At 43.0% G+C, this 24,148-nt stretch overlaps 1 protein-coding gene across 1 annotated transcript in view; it reads right to left on the bottom strand.

Annotated features, from left to right (window-relative positions):
- Positions 1–8,115: 8,115 nt before the first annotated feature.
- The window catches only part of LOC311145544 (MAM domain-containing glycosylphosphatidylinositol anchor protein 1-like), a gene marked incomplete at its 3' end in the record, with an annotated part of 411,583 nt that continues 395,550 nt past the window's right edge, over positions 8,116–24,148 (bottom strand). Inside the window, exons 18-19 of the mRNA XM_084181813.1 lie at positions 22,084–22,192; positions 8,116–8,210 (exon numbers count right to left, since the gene is read on the bottom strand). Coding sequence (XP_084037939.1) covers positions 8,116–8,210; positions 22,084–22,192 — 204 coding nt within the window. The remainder of the gene's footprint in view (positions 8,211–22,083; positions 22,193–24,148) is intronic.

The following is a 24,148-nucleotide window of genomic DNA, read 5'->3' as shown; positions in this document are numbered from 1 at the left end:
TTGAGAAAGTGTAGGCTACATAGAAATAATTGAGGAATTGAGGATTTCTATCAGCCTAATCGAGGTGTAGATTACAACTCATATTCCAGGGTTCGAACTAAACAAGGCTGCATGGGAATTCTCTTACTGTGACTCCGTGCAGCCAATAGCAATTTCTGCTTTAGGTATAATGCCGGGAGCTGCTTGTGTATTTGACAACTCTAACGCAGATGTCGGCTAAAGCGGATCTGATTGAATCAGGCCGTAAGTGTCTGAAACTGGAGTACTTACTGACAGTTCTGCAGGACACCAAGCCTGAAAACATGATGACATCATAGTAGTCGCTCCCTCCACCACCGTCACTACCACCCTCCACCCATCCCCTCCGACTTTGACACATTTTGTATTCTTCCACTACACTCAGCTGGACCCGTCAGATCGTTTCCTTGTCCTGAAGTGAGAAAGCTATCCCTGCTGAGGTCAGGGGTCAAAGCTGCCCGGTAGCGATGGATAAGGCGCCAGAATAACAGACCCTGTCTAGTATCTCAAACGTCGGAGCCTTGGGGCCTCACGCTAAACTGTTGCTTGCAGAGATGTTCCTCACACATTGTACTGACAGTGGTTGGACATGTAACAATGCCAGACATGTTGAAATGTGTTGCTCAGGAAACTGTGTAGGACATGTTACAATAATGTGCTTTAGTGTCACTACTACTAATTATAAACTTATGACAAATTAGGTTTTAGAACTTTACAACTGAAGTGTTCACACCAGAACAGGATTATGTCACTTGGCAAAAGTATTGTATGTGGTTCTGGGTCAAAGTGGATTGACCTATCAAGACAGTTATTGTTAACTGTTAGCTTTTGGTGCTATAAATATAAAGTAACAGTTAAGTAAATGTACAGTGTACAAAACATTAGGAACACCTTCTCTTTCCATGACATAGACTGGCCAGGTGAATCCAGTTGAAAGCTGTGATCCCTTGGTGATGTCAGCTGTTAAATCCACTTCAATCAATGTAGATGAAGGGGAGGAGACAGGTTAAGTATGGATTTTTAAGCCTTGAGACAATTGAGATATGGATTGTGTATGTGTGCCATTCAGAGGGTGAAATATTGAAATGCCTTTGAACGGGGTATGGTAGTAGGTGCCATGCACACCGGTTTGAGTGTGTCAAGAACTGCAACGCTGCTGGTTTTTTCACGCTCAACAGTTTCCCGTGTGTATCAAGAATGATCCACCACCCAAAGGACATTCAGCCAACTTGACACAACTGTGGGAAGAATTGGAGTAAGCACGGGCCAGCATCCCTGTGGAACGTTTTCGACACCTTGTAGAGTCCATGCCCCGACGAATTGAGGCTGACAAAAGGGGGTGCAACTCAATATTAGGAATGTGTTCCTAATGTTTTGTACACAAAGTATCCTAGAATCCGACCCAGTTTCCGGGAACTTACATGTCTTTAGCACTGGATCTCCTGAAAAAAAGTACAGTACATGTACAGTATCGGAGCATAAACAGAGGATAATTGCAAATTGAAGTCGTGTAAAGGTAGCGGGAAATGCTACATTGCTCAAATGTGCTGTGCCTCCTAGATGAACATTGTTTCCAGCTTCCCTTGCCTATACAGCGAAAACACAGCCGAGTGATCTGAATAACTTCCGAACCTGCATGAAATGCAACAAGGCATTTGAATAATGATTTGTGCTTGCTAATTGCTATAGGAATGTAATTTTGGAGTTTGTTTGATATGCCGGGTGGAGAGAACGCAAGTGTCTGTAATGCTACTTCCAGCCACAGGATGTGAATGAGCTCTGATTACTAAATTCACTGTGATGCTGGCAATATGCAAGGCTTGAATACAAACTGGTGAATAGAGGATAGTGTGGGAGTTAGAATTCTGCATTTTAAACCGCAGAGCAAGTCACCAAGAGGTGTTTTTATGGTGAAATCATTATGTACGTGTGATGGTGACTCAATATGCGAGATCCCACTGTGTGTAATGGAAAAGATATAAAAAGAAGACAAAATCATATCTTTTTGTTATTTCATGATTATTTATTTATACATTTTAGAGTCATATTTCAAATATATTTTTCCTCTAAAATATTTCAGTACATGACAGAGAATATACAACACTGCTATACCTTTCTTCACTCGTTCGCTAAAAGGTGCACATACACACACACACCGTCTTTATCTCGGATCCGTACACATTGCACAAGTCTGCACAGCCAGGCATGAGCTGTGAAGTTACTCTGACCAATCTGACTGCATTGGGGAGGGTTCAGTCATTTGGTTGCGCTCCAGATACACAGATCCTGCACAGGTCTGCGTCGATTATAGGATCATTACATCATGTTGATGTGGTTTATTAGACGTTAAAGACTTCTCCAGGCATTATAAAGATCTGGGGTGACTTTCCCAAAATCATGGCGATAATCTTTGGCACTAAAATCATCTTAAATCCATAGGTAGGCAATCGACAAACAATGATTTTTGAATGCTAAAGTTGATCTGTATGTTTTTGGAAAAGTTAGCCCTGATCAACATCACTGTATCTGGAACGCACCCTTTATGTGACTGGACAAAGTGTCTGCACTGGCAGTGAGGCAGTGATGTGAAGACCTATACAGTAACAGTCAGTCGGTCCTGCTGTTGAATACGTAGAGCATCCATGGTGTGTGTCGGGATGTCTCTAATGGAAGAGGGGGCCATTTCTAGTGACTGAGTGACTGGCCATCCCGTCTGAACACGGCCACAGATATTGCTTGGATGCTATGCTGACTGGCTGAAGTGGTTTTCATGGATGGAAAGTCACCTCATGGAGGAATACCAGTTGTGAGGCACTTGCTTATTGGGGAGTTTGAGCTCTAACCTGCATGACGGGGGTCCTTTCTAACCTTCCTGTTTTAGACAGAGAACTACAAGAATATGATGGACAAAAGACAATAGATTGATAATCTACAAGAAAACATTTTGATAGTACATCGACTTGTAGTAGAGGTTTGAAAATGTTCAAGGATGAACTGGAGACCCTTCAGGTGGTAAAGGAGAAATCTGGATCATGTAAAAACATCAGATAACTGGAGGTGTGGCAATGCCACATTTATTTACCAAATTTCCAATTTTTTCAGAAATCTTGGTTGGAGAATTCCTGAAATCAGAAGAGAATAAGCAGGGAGGGAACTGAACTCCCATTCGGTCTTGTATCCTAGATGAATTTATTGATAATCTACACCTTAAACCAGACCGCAATAATATAGGGTACGGTGTACATTTTAGGACAACCTCAGCTAATGGGGGAGTGATGTGACAATCATGAAGTATTAAAAAACGAGCATTAGTATACAATGGGTGTCAAATGGCACACATTTCAATACATTTAATTTCACATTAAAGCGCATGAAAAGCAACACAATGAATTATACCTCAGACCGAACAGCTGCATACTCATTTCCGGGCACAAGTGAATAGATTTACAATGGCCAACGATTAGATATATACTGTATATAGGCAAAAGAAATGCACACCTATTTAGGCGAGGTGCTGGCTAACAGAATAAAACTGTGTGTGGCTTTCCTTTTCTTTTTCAACTATTGGATATATCTAATTTGTCAACACAAAATAGACTCACTTTCAGGCATTTCATAGTTTCATTTAAAGTATGCAGGTTAATTTAATTTCCAATTGATCTGGTGAATGGACAGTAAAGACAACCTATGGGTAGGCTGTATAACGTTTGTCAATATCAAAAATGTACAGCCAACAGGACATTTATCAATTATGGACTCAATTCATATAGGAGTTTTGGAAAGAAAGACCATGAATTAAAACAACCAAATATTAACACCAATACTGAAGGTCTGGTTCAGATCAATGGAGGCACTTCAACCATCATAAGATCAAAATTCATCATGTACAATTCTCCCCTCTACAATAAATATAATATTGGTTAATGCTTATTTCCCCAAAATAGTGTTCTTGCCCACATTTAATAGTGTTCCTGCCCATTTCATAGTATTCCTACCCACATATTTAATTAACAAGGAATTCACCTTACTTTATATCAGTGTTAATGTGGAGAAGCATTCTATAATAAAGAACACAGAAGACACAAAGATAAAATCTAATCCCATTAAATCTAATCCAAGGTCTATAGTTCTCTATTTCTGTGCTGTGCCCTTTCTTCCATTGTGTATTTAGCATGATCAGTATAGGCCCTGGGCATTTCTATGCAGGTTACTCAACTGTAATAATTGTAGTCAGTGTCAGCAATGTTTCTGCAGTACTGTATAATATATTTTGAAGTGGACCCTCCCACGCTCTCCCGAACACAGCAGCAGAGTACAGGTATAGAAGGATCCGGTTACATCTACACGTGTTGTGTCTCAAACGCTCAGTGTGTTGCGACTAACAGTAATGTTACACATACTGTACGTGCTTAGCTACACATATATGATTATGGAGGAGCTCAATGTAAAAGAAGATGTTCATTCGTTTTTTAGTAAAGCATGTGACCATGGACAGGAATGTGTGTGGTCTCAAATTGATTTAGCTTGATATTGTAGTCTTGGTTTGTAAAAAAACATTTACGAAAAGAAAGAATTAAAAATAAAAGGTAAAAAAAGTTATTTTCCATTTAAAACTGCTGCCTTCTTCATAATTGCCAAATACTGTACATGTGAGACGAAACCACAAATGAAATAAAACAACAAGTGAACATCAATTGCACCAAGCCTCTGAATTCTTTGGGGTCAATGTCACATAGAACATGAGTTCAAATTTCCTAATGTTACATTATCATTTAAAATCATGTGATGAAGTAGTTTGATAATTATCTTTCAGTTGCATCTAATTCTGATGCATCCTTGTTATGTCCTAAGTGAGGCATTGCCACCTTTCATATCTCCTGCCTATACTTACAGATAGTTGTAAATATACATTAAATATGGTCGTGTCGAAGTTAGCAAATGGTTGGCACTTGGCCAAAAATGCAGTAGATGCTCTCATGTGGTACCAGAATTATCGTAAACTCTGAAAGAAACTTGGAACCAAAAAATCGCCCACACGTCGTAACTCTGAGCTTCCGATGTCCAAAACTTCCAAGTGATAATTAAAGCACTCTTCTAACCCGAGTTTCCCAGTTGGATATTTCAGAGTTTCTTGGTTGTGAGTAGCACATGAACACCACATTTGACACAGAGCTGAGATAAGACACCTGACCCCCTGTGACACAATGTTGGCTCAAGACGTGAACTGAGATGCCAAAATTCCCAAAACCGTGGGAGAGCATCTACGCTAAGACATGAGCTGTTGTGACATACATATGGGTGTTACAGTTAAAGTGAGCGAGCGAAGTGTACAAGCAAGCGTGAGGGTAGGACCACACAAGATGGCTCCCAGATCACATCGACATACATTTAATAAAACAATGCTTCTCATGAGCTTGAAATGCAGTATGGACCTAAGTAGCCATTACAATGTGACTATGAGAGACGCCAAAAAGACAGCCAAAATGCACATCTGAAATCGAGTGGCCACACCCAATTTTTAACAAGTGCTTTAATTTAGGAAGATTATGGAAGCAAGTCTTAGAGGCACACAGTTTGATGTCCATGTTCTGCGTATGTATATGAACAAGGTTCCTTTGTCAAGAACTTTAAGTTGAAGGTGAGAGCTGAATTAAGTAATATCGCCGACCGATATGATAAAAAAAGCCTCATGCAGTAAAAATAGAACACTTATTTGGAGAAGACTGATGTAACAGTATCCCTGAATTCCAAATCAACCCTTAGTCCCTCCTCCCATGCACTTGTGTAGATCTGAAAGGATTAGACAGGTATAAGCAATATAGCGACAATTCCATCTTGTGTATCAGAGGGTAAGATGGAGCTCCTACCATCGTGCTTACACCTATGCAATCCTCTCAGATCTACAAGTGCCTAGGGGTAGGATGTTGCGGTTTAGGATTCAGGGAACTTTTGGAAACTAATCTTGAGAGGAAGAATTAGCCAATTATATGTGTTCTGCATCATCAGTTAGGTTAGTGTGTTGTTTCGTTCTTAGATTGTGACCAATTACTTTAGCTGGGATTCAATCCGATCGCGCATGGTCGACAATGCAGCTTTTAAAGGTGATTTCTGATTGAACGAATATCTGAAGCATTTACTGTGAATGTGAACATTGCCTTTAAAGGCTGCATTGTCAAGAATCTATGATCGGATTGAATCAGTACCTTTGTGTAACAACGTGCTTGGGGCTCATTGGAATCCCTTCCTTAGTTGGGTGAACAGGTTCGTTTGCAGGATGTAGACGTTGATGAATCACGATGTGCTCGGGCTAACTATGTGAGCTGATAGTGAATGAGTATTGCTCTACACAGAAACACAATCATACTGTAACAACCTGACATGAGTAATCGTCTTAAATATACTATGGTTACATCGAAGACATTCAACCTCGATCGGCTGATACAGTTCTAGTAGGAAATCGGACCTGCTGCCTTCCAAATGTTGTTGATTTTCAGTTGATTAAGTTATTTCTCTAGAATCCTATACATGACATTCATCATCGGAAACCTGTGAAATAGAATCCATCTATCGGATCTGCACCCCCCCCCCCACCTTACCCTGTTGGTCCTTCTCTTGGATTTCGACTCCCTGCCCCCAATATACTACATCCAAGCTTAATTTAAATGATGCGTATCGATGTAGTTGTCGCAATTGATTTCAGTCACGCTCCACCTCCACTTTCTCCTTGTACAGGATCCAGGAAGTCCATTGTTCGTAGACCGCAGGAAGTCCGAGAGATGCTGTTATTGGCTGGACTTTGCTGATAGGGGATGTGGCTGGCTAGGGTGAGTGAGTCGGGGAGGCTAGTCATAGTCTCTGTCAAGTTGTTTTGTGGGTGGAGAGGGTGGTGCTGGGCATAATGGAGGTGACTGGCCCATCCCTAACACCAGTGCTCAAGTGGGCTATAGGCGAAGGGTGTCATAGGTACCAACCAACACATCCCCACCCATCTCTTCCACATAAACGTCACCACTCCCGCCTTAAGCCATCCTCCAGCAGTCCTTGTACCTTTTTTTCACATCCGCCCCCCAAAAAACCCTAAGAACACAAAGTGTACCATAACTTCGATTGGGAGGACATACAGCAACAACACACAGAGGAAAACCCCAAATAAAAGGGAGTAGATTGTATAAATTTGTGCTTCTGTAGTTTCGCTTTGTCATAGCCTGTAACGTCGCTCATGTCCATGAGTGTTTTTCAGAATTTTTATTTATTTAAACTTTTGTAATATATCATATATAGAGAAATGTACACGTACAATCCAACGCAAGTCATCTACGGCCACGACCGGTAGAGGAGAGGCAAATGGGAACTTCTCTGCTTCCTTCTTTCCTTCCTAGCCTCCTTCGTCTGTCAGTCACTCAATCTGCCGTCGTGATCGACAGCTCTCTGGCACCCAACCCAAGGAGGTGAGGGGGAGGGTTCAATAAGGAGGGGGGGAACCCCCCCTTCCCTCGTCATCCTATTATTCTCAACCCCTCCCCTCCCCCATCCTTTCCCTTTTTTCCTCAGGTTCTTCATCATCTTTGGTAGAGTGTCCGACACTTTGGTGTGTCAGGGATATGGGTGGTCGCCGGAGGGAGTTGGAAAGAGTAAAGGGGGGTGACGGAAGAATGAGTGAGAGTGAATAGAAGAATTAAGTATGTTTGCTGTGAGGGGTGGATTGAGTGATATTGGGTGTCAAAGGTCAGGTCATTGAGTGTGCGACTTTGCCTCAGTCAAAAATAGTGTGATTGTTTGAAAGAGAGAATGGCTGGAAAACACAGCAGCATAAAGGTGTGAGTGTGGAAAAGGAGAATGATAGAGAGAGAGAATCAATCAAGCGACAGTCAGTTACAAAGAGTTACAAGCATAGCCAGGGTGGAATGGGAGAAGTGAAGCATGGATTGTCATCGAAAACAGGGGTGGAGATGAAAACTAAAAGGTGGATGGAGAAGGTGAGAGGAGGAGGGGAGGGGAGTGGGGAGAGGTAGCGAGGGACACAGGGAGAGAAGAAGAGAGCGCGAGTCGGGGCAGTAGCCTGTCTCGGCAGACAGGGGATGCTGTGTGTTGTGCTCATCATCTGTAGAGCAGCAGTAGATACAAACAGAGGGCGAAGGTCAGCGAGGCGGCCAATGGGAGCGAGTGCAGACCTGGGGCTTCTCCAATCAGAACTGTGGAAAACACAAACAGAACAAACTGAATGGTCTGAGCTCAATAGGCTGTTGGCCACAACCCACAAGTCACATTGATTTTACAGAGTTGAAAAGTTGAAACCTCTTGGCATTTGGTTAATATACAATACTTTACTCTAGTCTAGTAACCCATATGTGAAAAATGTACAGGAGAACTGTACAGTAAAGCCTTGTGAGATACTGCAACTCAATCCCAAGATTTTATGAAGAGAGAAAGAGTGGAGGGATATGGCACTAAAAGCCTGAGAATGGCATAAAGGGAGTAATCCTTTTTATCACTTTATCACAGAGGCAGGGTTCACAATGAAGATTGGAAGTGTGTCATAAGTGCTTTGAGATAGCATCTGAGAGACGAGTTGCCCATTGATGTCATCATCAAACTGCTCGCCTCTCGCCTCTTGTTCGACATGAAGATCTCTAAACCATGCTGAATCAAAGAATAGATTGTGTGTTGGGCAGGAAATTCAAAGCTCATAGGACAGTTGATGTACTGTGTTTATAAAAAAAAAAATGTGGACCTGAATTTCTAGTTAAAGTCTTGTCCCATCGCTGCAACTCCCCTATGGACTTGGAGAGGCGAAGGTCGAGAGCCATGCGTCCTCCGAAACACGACCCTGCCAAGGCGCAGAGCTTCTTGACACACTCCTCGCTTAACCCAAAAGCCAGCCACACGGAGTCGCTAGAGCGCAATTGGACAAGGAAATCCCAGCCGGCCAAACCTTCCCCTAACCTGGACAATGCTAGGTCAATTGTCCGCCGCCTCATGGGTCTCCCGGTCACGGCCGGCTGTGAGACAGCCTGGAATCGAACCCGGGTCTGTAGTGACGCCTCAAGCACTGTGATGCAGTGACTTAGACTGCTGCACCGCTCAGGAGGCCTGATGTACTGTGCTTTTATTTAAATGTATGTAATGTATGCCGTTTGAGTATGCGAAAAAATAAAGTGTAATAATATGCAACATTTCGAAAATCTAGTATAGTTGAAATGCCCTGATGTCATACTCATTTCGGCTTTCACAACAGCTGATCAATTAGATATGGGGATGCGCTACCGAAATCAACGTATAGCAGGAAACAGCACAATCACGCATCACGCATTCTCAGTATGCGAAAATAGAATATTTAATAGTATGCGACATTTAGAAAATCGAGTATGGTTTAAATGCCAGGATGTTATACTCATTTTGTCTGTTCATCGAGTAGAATATGTTGCACACTTTTCCACATTGCATTGGAAGAGGTGGGCTGCAAGTGATAGGCCCTAGTTCTCTTCAAGTAGCCAAACAACAAAACTAGGCTACTTAATTGGGAAGATGCCTGAAGCTTCTGCAGTGGTGTTCAAGTGTAAGCTAAGTAGTTTTTGTTCTCCTTAAAATGATCACGAGTATTGCATCGTAGGCTACATCTTTGAAAAAATAATTTTATCTTTTTTAATTTTTTTTAAGTGGATTTCTGTTTTCTCACTGAAAAGTGTTGTTATCTTGGCCTTCGTCAGAGCTTTTAAACTAAATACTAAACCATCTTTTGATTTCAGAATGTGTCGGCACCGGGGACTCGGTATGTGGCTACAATTTTGATGTCGTGTTAATCAGGCCTTTTGATTTGAACATATGGATTGTTTTAGTTTTGTAGGCTAAGCTTCCTATTTCATTATTGAATTGATGTATAAAGCCTTAACAGTCATTCTGATCATCCCAATGATCAGTGCATTTGTTTTATTATGTTCCTGTCCAGCGGTTCTGAATTAGCGATGCACTTTGGTTTCACTAATAAATATGTTGAAACGGAACCAAATGATCTGTTTCTGTCTTCAGTCCTTTTTAAATAGGATAGATGGGCTACATGGTCTACTACAGTATAGGTGAAATGAAGTTTAGAGAAATTAATCAAATTGGAAATGATCTATTATCAGGCTGGTTAATGCGATGCATGTCTGTTGAATTTGGAAAAGTCCACCCGTACTCGGCCCCGCCCCACCTACTCAGCCAATCAGGAGCCGCTACTGAGTTGCAGCCGTGGCATACTGTATCCTTTTACTAAACGGAATATGCGACGATGAGTAAATAGTATGCAGTTTAACTATGTAATACGCTAGAATGGGTATTCGGACATGGCCACTGTGTTTTCTTGTACTCATATGAGTCAGCATGGGGATTCAAAGATACAGTATCACAAAGCACCTGTACATGAGACATCTGCGACCCTCCCTCTCCTTTTGTCGAAGTGCATGCAAACACAGATGTGCGCACACACACACACTAATAGCATACACAAACCCCACCTACCAACCCCCCCGGCACACACACACACACTGCACTTACACAATGTCAACAGCTCATTACACATGCAAGCCGTCTGCGGAATGAGTTTCATAAATAAAGAGTAAGGCAGATATTGTATTTAAGAAATCAATATACATTTATATTAGGGGGTTTCTCTCGATGGCAGAAAATCAATGTATTCATAATCAAGCTTTTTATTCCTCCCGTCCTCTCCCATAGAGAACAAGTTAAGTGCCTGGCACAGGGGCTGGCCCTGATTTCTCTCTCAAGGACCTTTGAAGGGGGTGAAGCACAGAAAGTTTGGTTGGGGGCTTGGCAATGGATAAAAGATCTCTGGCTGTATGTATCAAGGGTCTTTGAATAGGAGTGCTTATTCTAGGATCAGTTTAGCCTTTTAGATTATGTGGAAATAAGGAGCGGGAGGACCTGAGCCTAGATCAGCACTCCTACTCTGAAAGCATTGTGAATGTGCTCTGTTGTTTTCTTATTGTGTATATGGGAGGGGGCCAACACAGTTCAGTTGAATCCTGATAAATGCAACAGGTTGGAACTGTTGTGGCAGGGTGCAGTAAAACAGAAATACTTACAGTATATGTCCTCCATGTTCCAGTCTCTGGGTTTCAACTTCAACTTGCACTGCTGAGCCATCCAAGAACCCACGCTAAATGGACTACCAGAGATATGGGAGGTGGCCCAAGACCAGACCTGGGTTCAAATACTATTTATTGTATTTCAATTACTTTCAAATACATTTCAAAGTAAGTATTTAGTATTGTTTTCTTTAATTGAAATACAAGTAGTGAAATATTGGAATGTATTTGGAAGTACATTTGGAAATCGGAATGTATTTGAAAATACTCAAATTTAAATATAATATTTTAAAATACAGGTATTTAAATAGTAGTTAAAGGAGATTATTTGAAAATGCTTTCAAATACGTCAAATAGAAGTAATTGATTCAGCCATATTGTTTGAAATTACTCAAATACACCGAAAATAAGTAGTTAAAATACAAATACTTAATACGCATGTATTTGAACCCAAGTCTGCCCATGACTGCAAAGTCGACTCCAGTAAATCGGAGTGTGCAGTTATAGGGAACAATTAAATACTGTATTTGTCTCGCTTTTTACCTGTATGCTTTCTGTGCTTTATTGTTCTCGTATTGTGTTTTCTAACTATATTTTTATTGAATACTTTTTGTAGCTGCTGCACAGTTTGTGAGGAGAGCTTGCAAGTAAGCATGTAATTGTACTGTGCTGTACACTACGCTGTATCCTGTGCAGATGACCATATGCATATGTATATTTGTAGCAATTTCGACAACAGTGTGGGACCACCAGGGATCTGGAAGTGTTGCATCCCACCCAGGGTGATCGTGGGGATAGAGAACCAGGGCGTCTGGAGCTAAAACGGGGGGACTTGAGTCATCGACGACGTGGGATCCAGATAGTATCAAACCCATCCCCATACAGTATTGAAAGCCACCCCTTACAGCATCAGAAGAAGGGGAGTGGAGAGGAATGGAAGAAAGGAGGGAGGAGGAAGGAAAGGAGCAGCGAATGGCGTGCAGAGCAACAATTCCCCCGTCGAACCCACCCACAGCTAAGACACGTACACATGCATGGAAATGTGCACACACGCAGACATACATAGGCGCACACACACTTATGCAGTCAGGCAGGCACAGGCACATACACACATATTCTGTTATACACACGCAAACACACACACTCTCTCTCTGCCTCACACACACACACACACACACACACCTCAGCCCCTGAGCCAGGTTCCAGTCATTCCTATGATTTATGAATGTGGTGTTAGTTGAACACAACATGTCAGAGGCAATCATCATTAATTTTAGGAGAGCCATACGGTCCCACAGTCCCCTGTGCTACACCCCCTCAGACAGCTAGCCCAGTGAGTGAGCGTATCTGTGTATGTGTGTGCATGTGAGCGTGTTTATATGTGCGTGTGAAGTGTGTTGGGGGGGAAACAGGGTGTGCATGAGCATGTTTGTATGTTTGTGTGTGATGGTGTGTGTTGGGGAGAGATGGGGTGTGTAAAGGGACAGGTGGGCTGCATCCCAAATGGCACCCTATTCCCTACATAGTGCACTACTTTTGACCAGAGCAACTACGAGATTCATACGTGCCCTGGTCAAAAGTACTGCACTATATAGGGAATAGGGTACCATTTAAAATGCAGACATGATGTGTCAGCTGGGTAATACAGCTGGGCACACTCGCTAGCAAAGACTCCTGGGAGAGTGAGCCGCTCACATGATACACACTCTCTGGTACACTAACATACAGATTTAGACTTGCATGTACACATATACACATGCACACACACACACTGCAAACATACAATCATACATTTATGAACAACGCGTCTGACTCTTTATTCCACCCATTAGTGATTTTCATCAAAGGCACCATTGATGTCTGCTTTGAAATGTTCTATGCTATAACACAACTATAACTCTGGCTGCCTCATCACTAGTCTTGTAATTAAATCATGTAGAATTACAACTGCATAAACCAGTTGGTTATTACAGGTTAATACTAATGTATGTGGGGCAAACAATATGGGCCAGTTTCTCAGACACAGATTTAGCCTGGACTAAAAATCATTCTCAGTGGAGAATCTCCATTCAAGTATTTTAGTCCAGGACTAGGCTAATTATGTGTTTGGGAAACCGGCCCTATATAAATGTAGCATCTCCGTTAAACATGTTTCATAGTCCAAAACTAGGCTTAATCTATGTCTGGGAAACAGGGCTATATTGTTTTACCCACGTACATTATTCCTCATCGTTGTGTCTGCTAATAAATAGAGGTGACCCAGGTGTGCGGGCTGGGTCTTTCCTCTACCCGATCTCCTCTAACCAATAATTACCCATCTGTCTCGGCTAGCTGTCTTGTGCAGCGCTGCATCGGCCCCACAGGCTAGCGTAGCCTGGCTTCCTGCTTACACCCTCCATCAATAATTCACTGTATTACATTAGGATCCCCGCTAGCTCTCGGCTCTTTTGTTGCTTTCGCTGCTTTCTCAGATGAGGGGTTTTTGGGGGGAGGCAGAGGGGTTTTCTAGTTAATTATTTACCGACCCACCAGCGTCTCCTGATTTGTTTGGCCTTGTTTTGTTTTTGCTGCCATTTTCGGGGGAAAATGAGCAGAAAGGGATGAGATGTCAGGGGGGGAAACCTGTTGCTTTTGGTAAGAAAGAACAGAGGTTTGTAATGTTTTGGAGGCCTCTTGCCTTACCTAAATTATAGTACCTCCCAATTTGATCTGTAGGGGAGTGCAGGTGCCTTCAGTTAGGTTGGAATTACAGCGGTACACTCCCACAACAAAGTAGGGCACTCCCGTAACTGTTGAACATATTAACATGGGCACCCTCATGAGTGGTAGAAATACACAAATATCAACACTGTACCAGATCATTTTCTTGGGAACACCCCCCAATTATAGTCTATGTTTAACTTGATCCCTCGATAGAGCAAGTACATTACGATAGCACAGTAGCTTTACTGTAGGTAGCTAGTTAGCTAAACAATGAATAATATAAATTAATTAATAATTTATCATTTCCTAAGATCCCCCATTCAAATTTGATTAGTGTTGTCAGTGGTGGTCAATGGCCACAATGATACATTGACAGTGAGAGCTTTCTCACTTAGAGGTAAGTAATTTTCAATAGAAGCCATCGTGCAGAGTTGTTCAATTGTGGCTGTCCATACATTGGCGATGAAGAGCTTTTTCGATTATGGGCAGTGCTTTGGTCAGTGATGTATGGAGCCACTGCATGGAGACTGGTGTGGGTAGCTTGGAGGAATCCTATAGCAGTGTCAGTATGAGTGAATGACGGTCAAGAGCTTTCGGCCTTGATATGTGGTAGTGAATATTTGTGAGTGGTCAGTATTTAGTCTTGATGAAAACCCAGTTTGGGGTCGAAATGTCCTTGTCTTATTAAACACTTCGGGAGGATCATACCATTGTGCGGATTTACTATTTCTTATTTTTTGGTCTTATTTAAAGTCACAGTTCATTGAGTGTACACTATAACAATACATACCATGCTCGGTGACAAGGCAAACTTGAAAAGTGCCAGTTTTTCATTTACACTTCACACAGTAACAGGATGGCAGTTTAAACCACCCTATCTAACCATGGTCCGTGTAAGGTGTCAAAGCTCATTTCGTTTGCTGAGCAAATTGGCCGATGATGTGAAAAAGCCACAAGGAATAATTTTATTACAGGCTCTGCTCAGTGTCACTGTGTATTTAGGGTGCAGACTGCAGCCTCCAGCCTGCTGTCAGTGTATAATTTGCCGGGACAGAGACATGTGGAGTGTATAATTTGCCGGGAGAGAGACGGGACTTTATCACAGTGGCCGGTGGGTCAGGAGTCCAGGACAGGAGGCCTAGTCCTGGACAGATGCCTGGGCAGTGCTCCTCTCATCATTGATCCTGGCACCCAGCCCTGCATGGCTGTCTCTGTGCCCAGTGCCCATGGTTTACAGTGAAAGGGAGTCCAGCTGCCTCCACAGCCCCAGCACTGGCAACAGCTCTCGCTGCTCTCTTTCTCTTCTCTCGCCTTCTTTTTCCATCTCCTCTCTGTCTTTCTATCTCTCCTCACGTTCTCTTTTCCTCTGTCCTGTCTCCTTGTCATTATTTCTGTCTTCCTCTTTCTCAATCTCAATTCTCTCTCTCTCTCTCTCTCTCTCTCTCTCTCTCTCTCTCTCTCTCTCTCTCTCTCTCTCTCTCTCTCTCTCTCTCTCTCTCTCTCTCTCTCTCTCTCTCTCTCTCTCTCTCTCTCTCTCTCTCTCTCTCTCTCTCTCTCTCTATTCCAATTTAAGGGCTTTATTGGCATGGGAAACATATGTTAACATTGCCAAAGCAAGTGAAGTAGATAGTAAACAAAAGTGAAATAAACAATATATATTAACAGTAAACATCACACTCAGAAGTTCCAAAAGAATAAAGACATTTCATTTTACATTTGAGTCATTTAGCAGACACTCTTATCCAGAGCGACTTACAGTTTAGTGAGTGCATACATTATTTTATTTTTCATACTGGCCCCCCGTAGGAATCGAACCCACAACCCTGGCGTTGCAAACGCCATGCTCTACCAACTGAGCTACATCGCTGCCGGCCATTCCCTCCCCTACCCTGGACGACGCTGGGCCAATTGTGCGCCGCCCCATGGGTCTCCCGGTCGCGGCCGGCTACGACAGAGCCTGGATTTCAAATGTCATATTATGTATATATATACAGTGTTGTAACCATGTGCAAATAGTTAATAAACAGAAATATGGGTTGTATTTACAATGGTGTTTGTTCTTCACTGGTTGCCCTTTTATTGTGGCAACAGGTCACAAATCTTGCTGCTGGGATGGCACACTGTGGTTTTTCACCCAGTAGATAAGGGAGTTTATCAAAATTTGTTTTTTTTTCCGAATTCTTTGTTGATCTCTGTAATCTGAGGGAAATATGTGTCTCTAATATGGTCAAACATTTGGCAGGAGGTTAGGAAGTGCAGCTCAGTTTCCACCTCATTTTGTGGGCAGTGTACACATAGCCTGTCTTCTCTTGAGAGCCAGGTCTGCCTACGGCGGCCTTTCTCAATAGCAAGGCTATGGTCACTGAGTCTGAACATTGTCAAAGATTTCCTTAAGTTTGGGTCAGTCACAGTGGTCAGGTATTCTGCCACTGTGTACTCTCTGTTTAGAGCCAAATAGCATTCTAGTTTGCTCTGTTTTTTTGTTAATTCTTTCCAATGTGTCAAGTAATTCTCTTTTTGTTTTCTCATGATTTGGTTGGGTCTAATTGTGTTATTGTTGTTGTTGTCCTGGGGCTCTGTGGGGTCTGTTTGTGTTTGTGAACAGAGCCCCAGGACCAGCTTACTTAGGGGACTATTCTCCAAGTTCATCTCTTTGTAGGTGATGGCTTTGTTATGGAAGGTTTGGGAATCACTTCCTTTTACATTTACATTTTAGTCATTTAGCAGACGCTCTTATCCAGAGCGACTTACAGTTAGTGAATACATTTTTTTTATACTGGCCCCCCGTGGGAATCGAACCCACAACCCTGGCGTTGCAAACGCCATGCTCTATCAACTGAGCTACATCCCTGCCGGCCATTCCCTCCCCTATCCTGGACGACGCTGGGCCAATTGTGCGCCGCCCATGAGTCTCCCGGTCGCGGCCGGCTGCGACAGAGCCTGGATTCGAACCAGGATCTCTAGTGGCACAGTTAGCACTGCGAAGCAGTGCCTTAGACCACTGCGCCACTCAGGAGACACACTTTTAAGTTGTATAGAATTTAACTGCTCTTTCTGAATTTTGATAATTAGCGGGTATCGGCCTAATTCTGCTCTGCATGCATTATTTGGTGTTTTTTGTTGTACACAGAGGATATTTTTGCAGAATTCTGCATGCAGTCTCAATATGGTGTTTGTCCCATTTTGTGAATTCTTGGTTGGTGAGCTAACCCCAGACCTCACAACCATAAATGGCAATGGGTTCTATAACTGATTCAAGTATTTTTTGCCAGATCCTAACTGGTATGTCAATTGTTATGTTATTTTTGATGATATAGAATGCCCTTCTTGCCTTGTCTCTCAGATCGTTCACAACTTTGTGGAAGTTACCTGTGGCATTAATGTTTAGGCTGAGGTATATATCGTTTTTTGTGTGCTCTAGGGCAACTGTGTCTAGATGGAATTTGTATTTGTGGTCCTGGCAACTGGACCTTTTTTGGAACACCATTATTTTTATCTTACTGATATTTACTGTCAAGGCCCAGGTCTGACAAAATCTGTGCAGAAGATCTAGGTGCTGCTGTAGGCCCTCCTTGGTTGGTGACAGAAGCACCAGATCATCAGCAAACAGTAGACATTTGACTTCAGATTCTAGTAGGGTGAGGCCAGGTGCTGCAGACTTTTCTAGTGCCCTCGCCAATTCGTTGATATATATATATTGAAGAGCGTGGGGCTTAAACTGCATCCCTGTCTCACCCCACGGCCCTGTGGAAAGAAATGTGTGTTTTTTGCCAATTTTAACCGCACACTTGTTGTTTGTGTACATGGATTTTATAATGTTGTATGTTTTTCCCCCAACCCCACTTTCCATCAATTTGTATAGCAGACCCTCATGCTAAATGGAGTCAAACACTTTTTTGAAATCAACAAAGCATGAGAAGACTTTGCCTTTGTTTTGTTTTGTTTGTTTGTCAATTAGGGTGTGCAGGGTGAATATGTGGTCTGTCGTATGGTAATTTGGTAAAAAGCCAATTTGACATTTGCTCAGTACATTGTTTTCACTGAGGAAATGAACTAGTCTGCTGTTAATGATAATGCAGAGTATTTTCCCAAGGTTACTGTTGACGCATATCCCACAGTAGTTATTGGGGTCAAATTTGTCTCCACTTTTGTGGATTGGGGTGATCAGTCCTTGGTTCCAAATATTGGGGAATATGCCAGAGCTAAGGATGATGTTAAAGAGTTTAAGTATAGCCAATTGGAATTTGTGGTCTGTATATTTGATCATTTCATGGAGGATACCATCAACACCACAGGCCTTTTTGGGTTGGAGGGTTTGTATTTTGTCCTGTAGTTCATTCAATGTAATTGGAGAATCCAGTGGGATCTGGTAGTCTTAAATAGTTGATTCTAAGATTTACATTTGATCATGTATATTTGTTTGCTGTTTGTTCTTTGTTATAGGGCTAAAAAGTTTGGAGAAGTGGTTTACCCATACATCTCCGTTTTAGATAGATAGCTCTTCGTGTTGTTGTTTGTTTAGTGTTTTCCAATTTTTCCAGAATTTGTTAGAGTTTATGGATTCTTCAATTACATTGAGCTGATTTCTGACATGCTGTTCATTCTTTTTCCATAGTGTATTTCTGTATTGTTTTAGTAATTCTCTCGCTCCTTCTCTGTCTCATGCTCTGTCTCATGCTCTGTCTCATGCTCTGTCTCATGCTCTGTCTCATGCTCTGTCTCATGCTCTGTCTCATGCTCTGTCTCATGCTCTGTCAGTCTCATGCTCTGTCTGTCTCATGCTCTGTCTGTCTCATGCTCTGTCTGTCTCATGCTCTGTCTGTCTTATGCTCTGTCTGTCTCATGCTCTCTCTCTCTCTCTCTCTCTCTCTCTCTCTCTCTCTCTCTCTCTCTCTCTCTCTCTCTCTCTCTCTCTCTCTCTCTCTCTCTCTCTCTCTCTCTCTCTCTCTCTCTCTCTCTCTCTCTCTCTCTCTCTCTCTCTCTCTCTCTCTGTCTCTCTCTCTTTACTATCATCGTGTCACCTGTTTTCTGCCACTCTCACTTCCTCTTTCTTAATCTCTTGCTCTCTCTTCCTAAATATCTCTCTCCTCATCACTATCATTCTGCCACCCGTTTTCATAATTAGGGTCTCTGCTCTCAAGTTCAACTACTCTTCTCTGCTTCATTCACTGCATTTTTGCCCCTTCTATCGCTCTCTCTATCTCCGCTGTCTCTGGTTTCCCCAAATATTTTTAAAGGAATTAAAATTATCCAACTGTTGCAGCAAGCGTTTTATGTATTGCAAATTAAATATTTAAAGTAACCATACAGCATAGTGTAGAGGGTTGACAGCTATAGCTTTGGTAAAAAGGCAAGCTCTCTTCAATGTTTGGGTGACACTGAACAATTTCTTCCTATACTGTGTCCGGTTTGTATTGTAGTGAGACTGCGTCTGCCTACATTGAGTTGGTAAGATTGATAAACATATTCTGATTCAATGGCATAGAATCCACTCTCTTGACCTTACCCCCCACTTATAGATCTCTGATGATGGCCACATACACTACAGTGGGGAAAAAAAGTATTTAGTCAGCCACCAATTGTGCAATTTCTCCCACTTAAAAAGATGAGAGAGGCCTGTAATTTTCATCATAGGTACATGTCAACTATGAAAGACAAAATGAGAAAAAAAATTCCAGAAAATCACATTGTAGCATTTTTTATGAATTTATTTGCCAATTATGGTGGAAAATAAGTATTTGGTCAATGACAAAAGTTTCTCAATACTTTGTTATATACCCTTTGTTGGCAATGACACAGGTCAAACGTTTTCTGTAAGTCTTCACAAGGTTTTCACACACTGTTGCTGGTATTTTGGCCCATTCCTCCATGCAGATCTCCTCTAGAGCAGTGATGTTTTGGGGCTGTCGCTGGGCAACACGGACTTTCAACTCCCTCCAAAGATTTTCTATGGGGTTGAGATCTGGAGACTGGCTAGGCCACTCCAGGACCTTGAAATGCTTCTTACGAAGCCACTCCTTCGTTGCCCGGGAGGTGTGTTTGGGATCATTGTCATGCTTAAAGACCCAGCCACGTTTCATCTTCAATGCCCTTGCTGATGGAAGGAGTATTTAACTCAAAATCTCACGATACATGGCCCCATTCATTCTTTCCTTTACACGGATCAGTCGTCCTGGTCCCTTTGCAGAAAAACATCCCCAAAGTATGAAGTTTCCACCCCCATGCTTCACAGTAGGTATGGTGTTCTTTGGATGCAACTCAGCATTCTTTGTCCTCCAAACACGATGAGTTGAGTTTTTACCAAAAAGTTCTATTTTGGTTTCATCTGACCATATGACATTCTCCCAAACTTCAGACGGGCCTGGACATGTACTGGCTTAAGCAGGGGGACACGTCTGGCAATGCAGGATTTGAGTCCCTGGCGGCGTAGTGTGTTACTGATGGTAGGCTTTGTTACTTTGGTCCCAGCTCTCTGCAGGTCATTCACTAGGTCCCCCCGTGTGGTTCTGGAATTTTTGCTCACCGTTCTTGTGATCATTTTGACCCCACGGGGTGAGATCTTGCGTGGAGCCCCAGATCGAGGGAGATTATCAGTGGTCTTGTATGTCTTCCATTTCCTAATAATTGCTCCCACAGTTGATTTCTTCAAACCAAGCTGCTTACCTATTGCAGATTCAGTCTTCCCAGCCTGGTGCAGGTCTACAATTTTGTTTCTGGTGTCCTTTGACAGCTCTTTGGTCTTGACCATAGTGGAGTTTGGAGTGTGACTGTTTGAGGTTGTGGACAGGTGTCTTTTATACTGATGACAAGTTCAAACAGGTGCCATTAATACAGGTAATGAGTGGAGGACAGAGGACCCTCTTAAAGAAGAAGTTACAGGTCTGTGAGAGCCAGAAATCTTGCTTGTTTGTAGGTGACCAAATACTTATTTTCCACCATAATTTGCAAATAAATTCATTAAAAATCCTACAATGTGATTTTCTGGATTTTTTTCCTCAATTTGTCTGTCATAGTTGACGTGTACCTATGATGAAAATGACAGGCCTCTCTCATCTTTTTAAGTGGGAGAACTTGCACAATTGGTGGCTAACTAAAAACTTTTTTTCCCCACTGTACATTACCAAAAGTATGTGGACACCTGCTCGTCGAACATCTCATTCCAAAATCATGGACATTAATATGGAGTTGGTACCCCCTTTGCTGCTATAACAGCCTCCACTCTTCTGGGAAGGCTTTCCACTAGATGTTGAGAATTGCTCTGGGGACTTGCTTCCATTCAGCCACAAGAGCATTAGTGAGGTCAGGCACTGATGTTGGGCGATTAGGCCTGGCTCGCAGTTGGAGTTCCAATTCATTCCAAAGGTGTTTGATGGGGTTAAGGTCATGGCTCTGTCCAGGACAGTCAAGTTCTTCCACACCGATCTCGACAAACCATTTCTGTGTGGACCTCGCTTTGTGCACAGGGGCATTGTCATGCTGAAAGAGGAAAGGGCCTTCCCCAAACTGTTGCCACAAAGTTGGAAGCAAATAATCATCTAGAATGTCATTGTATGCTGTAGCATTAAGATTTCCCTTCACTGGAACTAAGGGACCTAGCCCGGACCATGAAAAACAGCCCCAGACCATTATTCCTCCTCCACCAAACTTTACAGTTGGCACTATGCATTTGGGCAGGTAGCGTTCTCCTGGCATCCGCCAAACCCAGATTCGTCCGTCGGACTGCCAGATGGTGAAGCATGATTCATCACTCCAGAGAACGCGTTTCCACTGCTCCGGAGTCCAATGGCGGCGAGCTTTACACCACTCCAGCCGACGCTTGGCATTGCGCATGGTTATCTTAGGCTGCTCGGCCAAGGAAACCCATTTCACAAACTCCCGACTAACAGTTATTGTCCTGAGGTTGCTTCCAGAGGCAGTTTGAAACTCAGTAGTGAGTGTTGCAACCGAGGACAGACGATTTTTACTCGCTACGCGTTTCAGCACTCGGCGGTCCCGTTCTGTGAGTTTGTGTGGCCTACCACTCCGCGGCTGAGCTGTTGTTGCTCCTAGACGTTTCCACTTCACAATGACAACACTTACAGTTGACCGGGGCAGCTCTAGCAGGGCAGAAATTTGATGAACTGACTTGTTGGAAAGGTGGCATGGGGAAAAAGTATGAAAATGTATGCAATCTACTGTTAGTTGCTCTGGATACATGTAAATGAAATGCAAACTGACCCAAGACCAGTGTCTTGGGTAAACTTCACCCTACAGTAACATTGTGACATAGATACAGTACCTGTGTTGGAGACAGAGTTCTCCTGCTTGCATTTCCCTTTGGTGACTGAGACATCATCGATGGCAATGTCCCCTTCATAGCCCGATCCCCGAATGGCCTGAAACATCACCTGAACAGGGAAAGAGAAAAACTTGTATTTCCATAGAAAATAAACTTCCACTTGCTACTCAGGAGACGTACTTGAATGCTTCGGTTTTGTGACTTGTGTTTTGTGACTCACATTGTGAATAACACCAAAGTGTTGTTACAAATTGCTTCCAAGAATGTGTAGACCTAAAAGTGATTTATCACACTCAGAATACCGTTGTTTTACTTTTCATCACTTCCCAAAACCCTTTCCTCACTTTCCTCCTTTCATGCTATACTCCCAGTCGAGATTCATATCATAAGAAGGAATTCCCCTAGATCATGCCCACCTTAGGGAAAAACAATCAATCTTCCCCTTTTGCCCTCATTGAAAAAGAGCCAACTTCTTGGTTGATTTTCTATTATACAGAAATAAAAAACCGTGCTGAAAAGCTGCTATGTTGTACAATGTACAGTATGTCAAACCAGGTAAAAAATCTCCAATCTCTAGTTTGCAACGCTCCCATCCCATGTAGGGTAATAGAGCCTGCGACGAGAGCCCTATGACTTCAGGCTATTTGGTGTGGGAGTGGCCAAGTACACATAGTAATGTGTGTGGTCAGATATTTAACTTGTTCAGTATAGTCTGTTTGTAATTCCACTCACTACTACTGACTGGGAGTATCTACAAAAGGAAGAATAGTAAAAGAGTGACAGAGTTTTCTCTATGACCATGTTATGAGGCCATTTATAAAAAGGGAGGGGAAAGAACAAACATCCTAAAATAAAACTATGACAGATATTGTGGAGGAAGCAACAAGCAGTTGCTCATATCTCCTGGCCACCTGTTCGGAAAAGTTTCAGTTCGGCTCGCCACTTTTCCCAGAAGGCCTTGCTTTTGATTGACACCTTAATTACTGTGGAAAGCTGCGGCCCCAAACCCCATCCCACCAAGCTAATCAAAGATGGAGTGTATTCCATTTGGAGGAAAAAAGGAAACAACAACCACCACAACAACAACAACAACAAGGAGCACATTTTCATCCGTAATGGCATTCAACTCAGACTGGAGGCTAATGCATTCTTAATTGAAACGAGAAAACAAAAAGGGGATACTGTATATCCATGGTGAATCATTGCGGAAGATTACAAAAGTGTTTGTTGTTTATGTTTGTCACGCCCTGGCTCTGGGGACTCTGAAATGTTGAGCCAGGGTGTGGATTTTCTATGTTTAGTTTCACGGGGTAGCTTCTATGTTGTGTTTTCTATGTTTTGGGTTTTGTTCTAGATCATATAGATCTATGTTGGTCAGGGTGGTTCCCAATCAGAGGCAGCTGTTGCTCGTTGTCTCTGATTGGGAGCCATACTTAGGTAGGCTGTTTTCAGCTATTCTTTGTGGGATCTTGTTCTGATTTGGTTTGTGTTATACCGTAGACGTCACGTTATCGTTGTTGTTTTGATCGTGTGATCATTCTAAATAAATAATATGTTCACCTTCAACGCTGCGCCTTGGTCCGCTTCATCATGTGTCAACGATCGTGACAGAAGATCCCACCTCGACTGGATCAAGCAGAGTGACGAGGAGAGAGGATGGACGTGGGAGGAGATGAGTGCGAGTCTGGCAAGAGGGATGGAGGCCTTGGCCACGGGTAGGAGTGAAGCCCATACATTTTTTAGGGGGGGGCTAACGCCGTGGACGACGGGGCAGCAGGAGGACGCCAGGTTACGGGAGTCACTGGTCACCAGGGGGAAGGAGGTTGTAGAGGCACGGCGAGAAGTACTGGCGTGTGTTGCCAGTCCGGTCCGGCCTGTTCCTGATCCCCACGTAGGGCCAGTGGTGTGTGTTCCCAGTACGGTCCGGCCTGTTCCTGCCACTCGCACCAAGTCAGTGGTGCGTTTCGTCAGCCCGGCGCGGCCCGCTCCTGCTCCCCGAACCAAGTCAGTGGTGCGCGTCGTCAGCCCGGTCCGGCCCATTCCTGCTCCCCGCACCAAGTCAGTG

Source organism: Coregonus lavaretus (assembly GCF_964263955.1).
Source record: "Coregonus lavaretus genome assembly, chromosome: 18".
Lineage (NCBI taxonomy): Eukaryota > Metazoa > Chordata > Actinopteri > Salmoniformes > Salmonidae > Coregonus > Coregonus lavaretus.
This window is presented reverse-complemented; position numbering and strand designations above follow the sequence as displayed.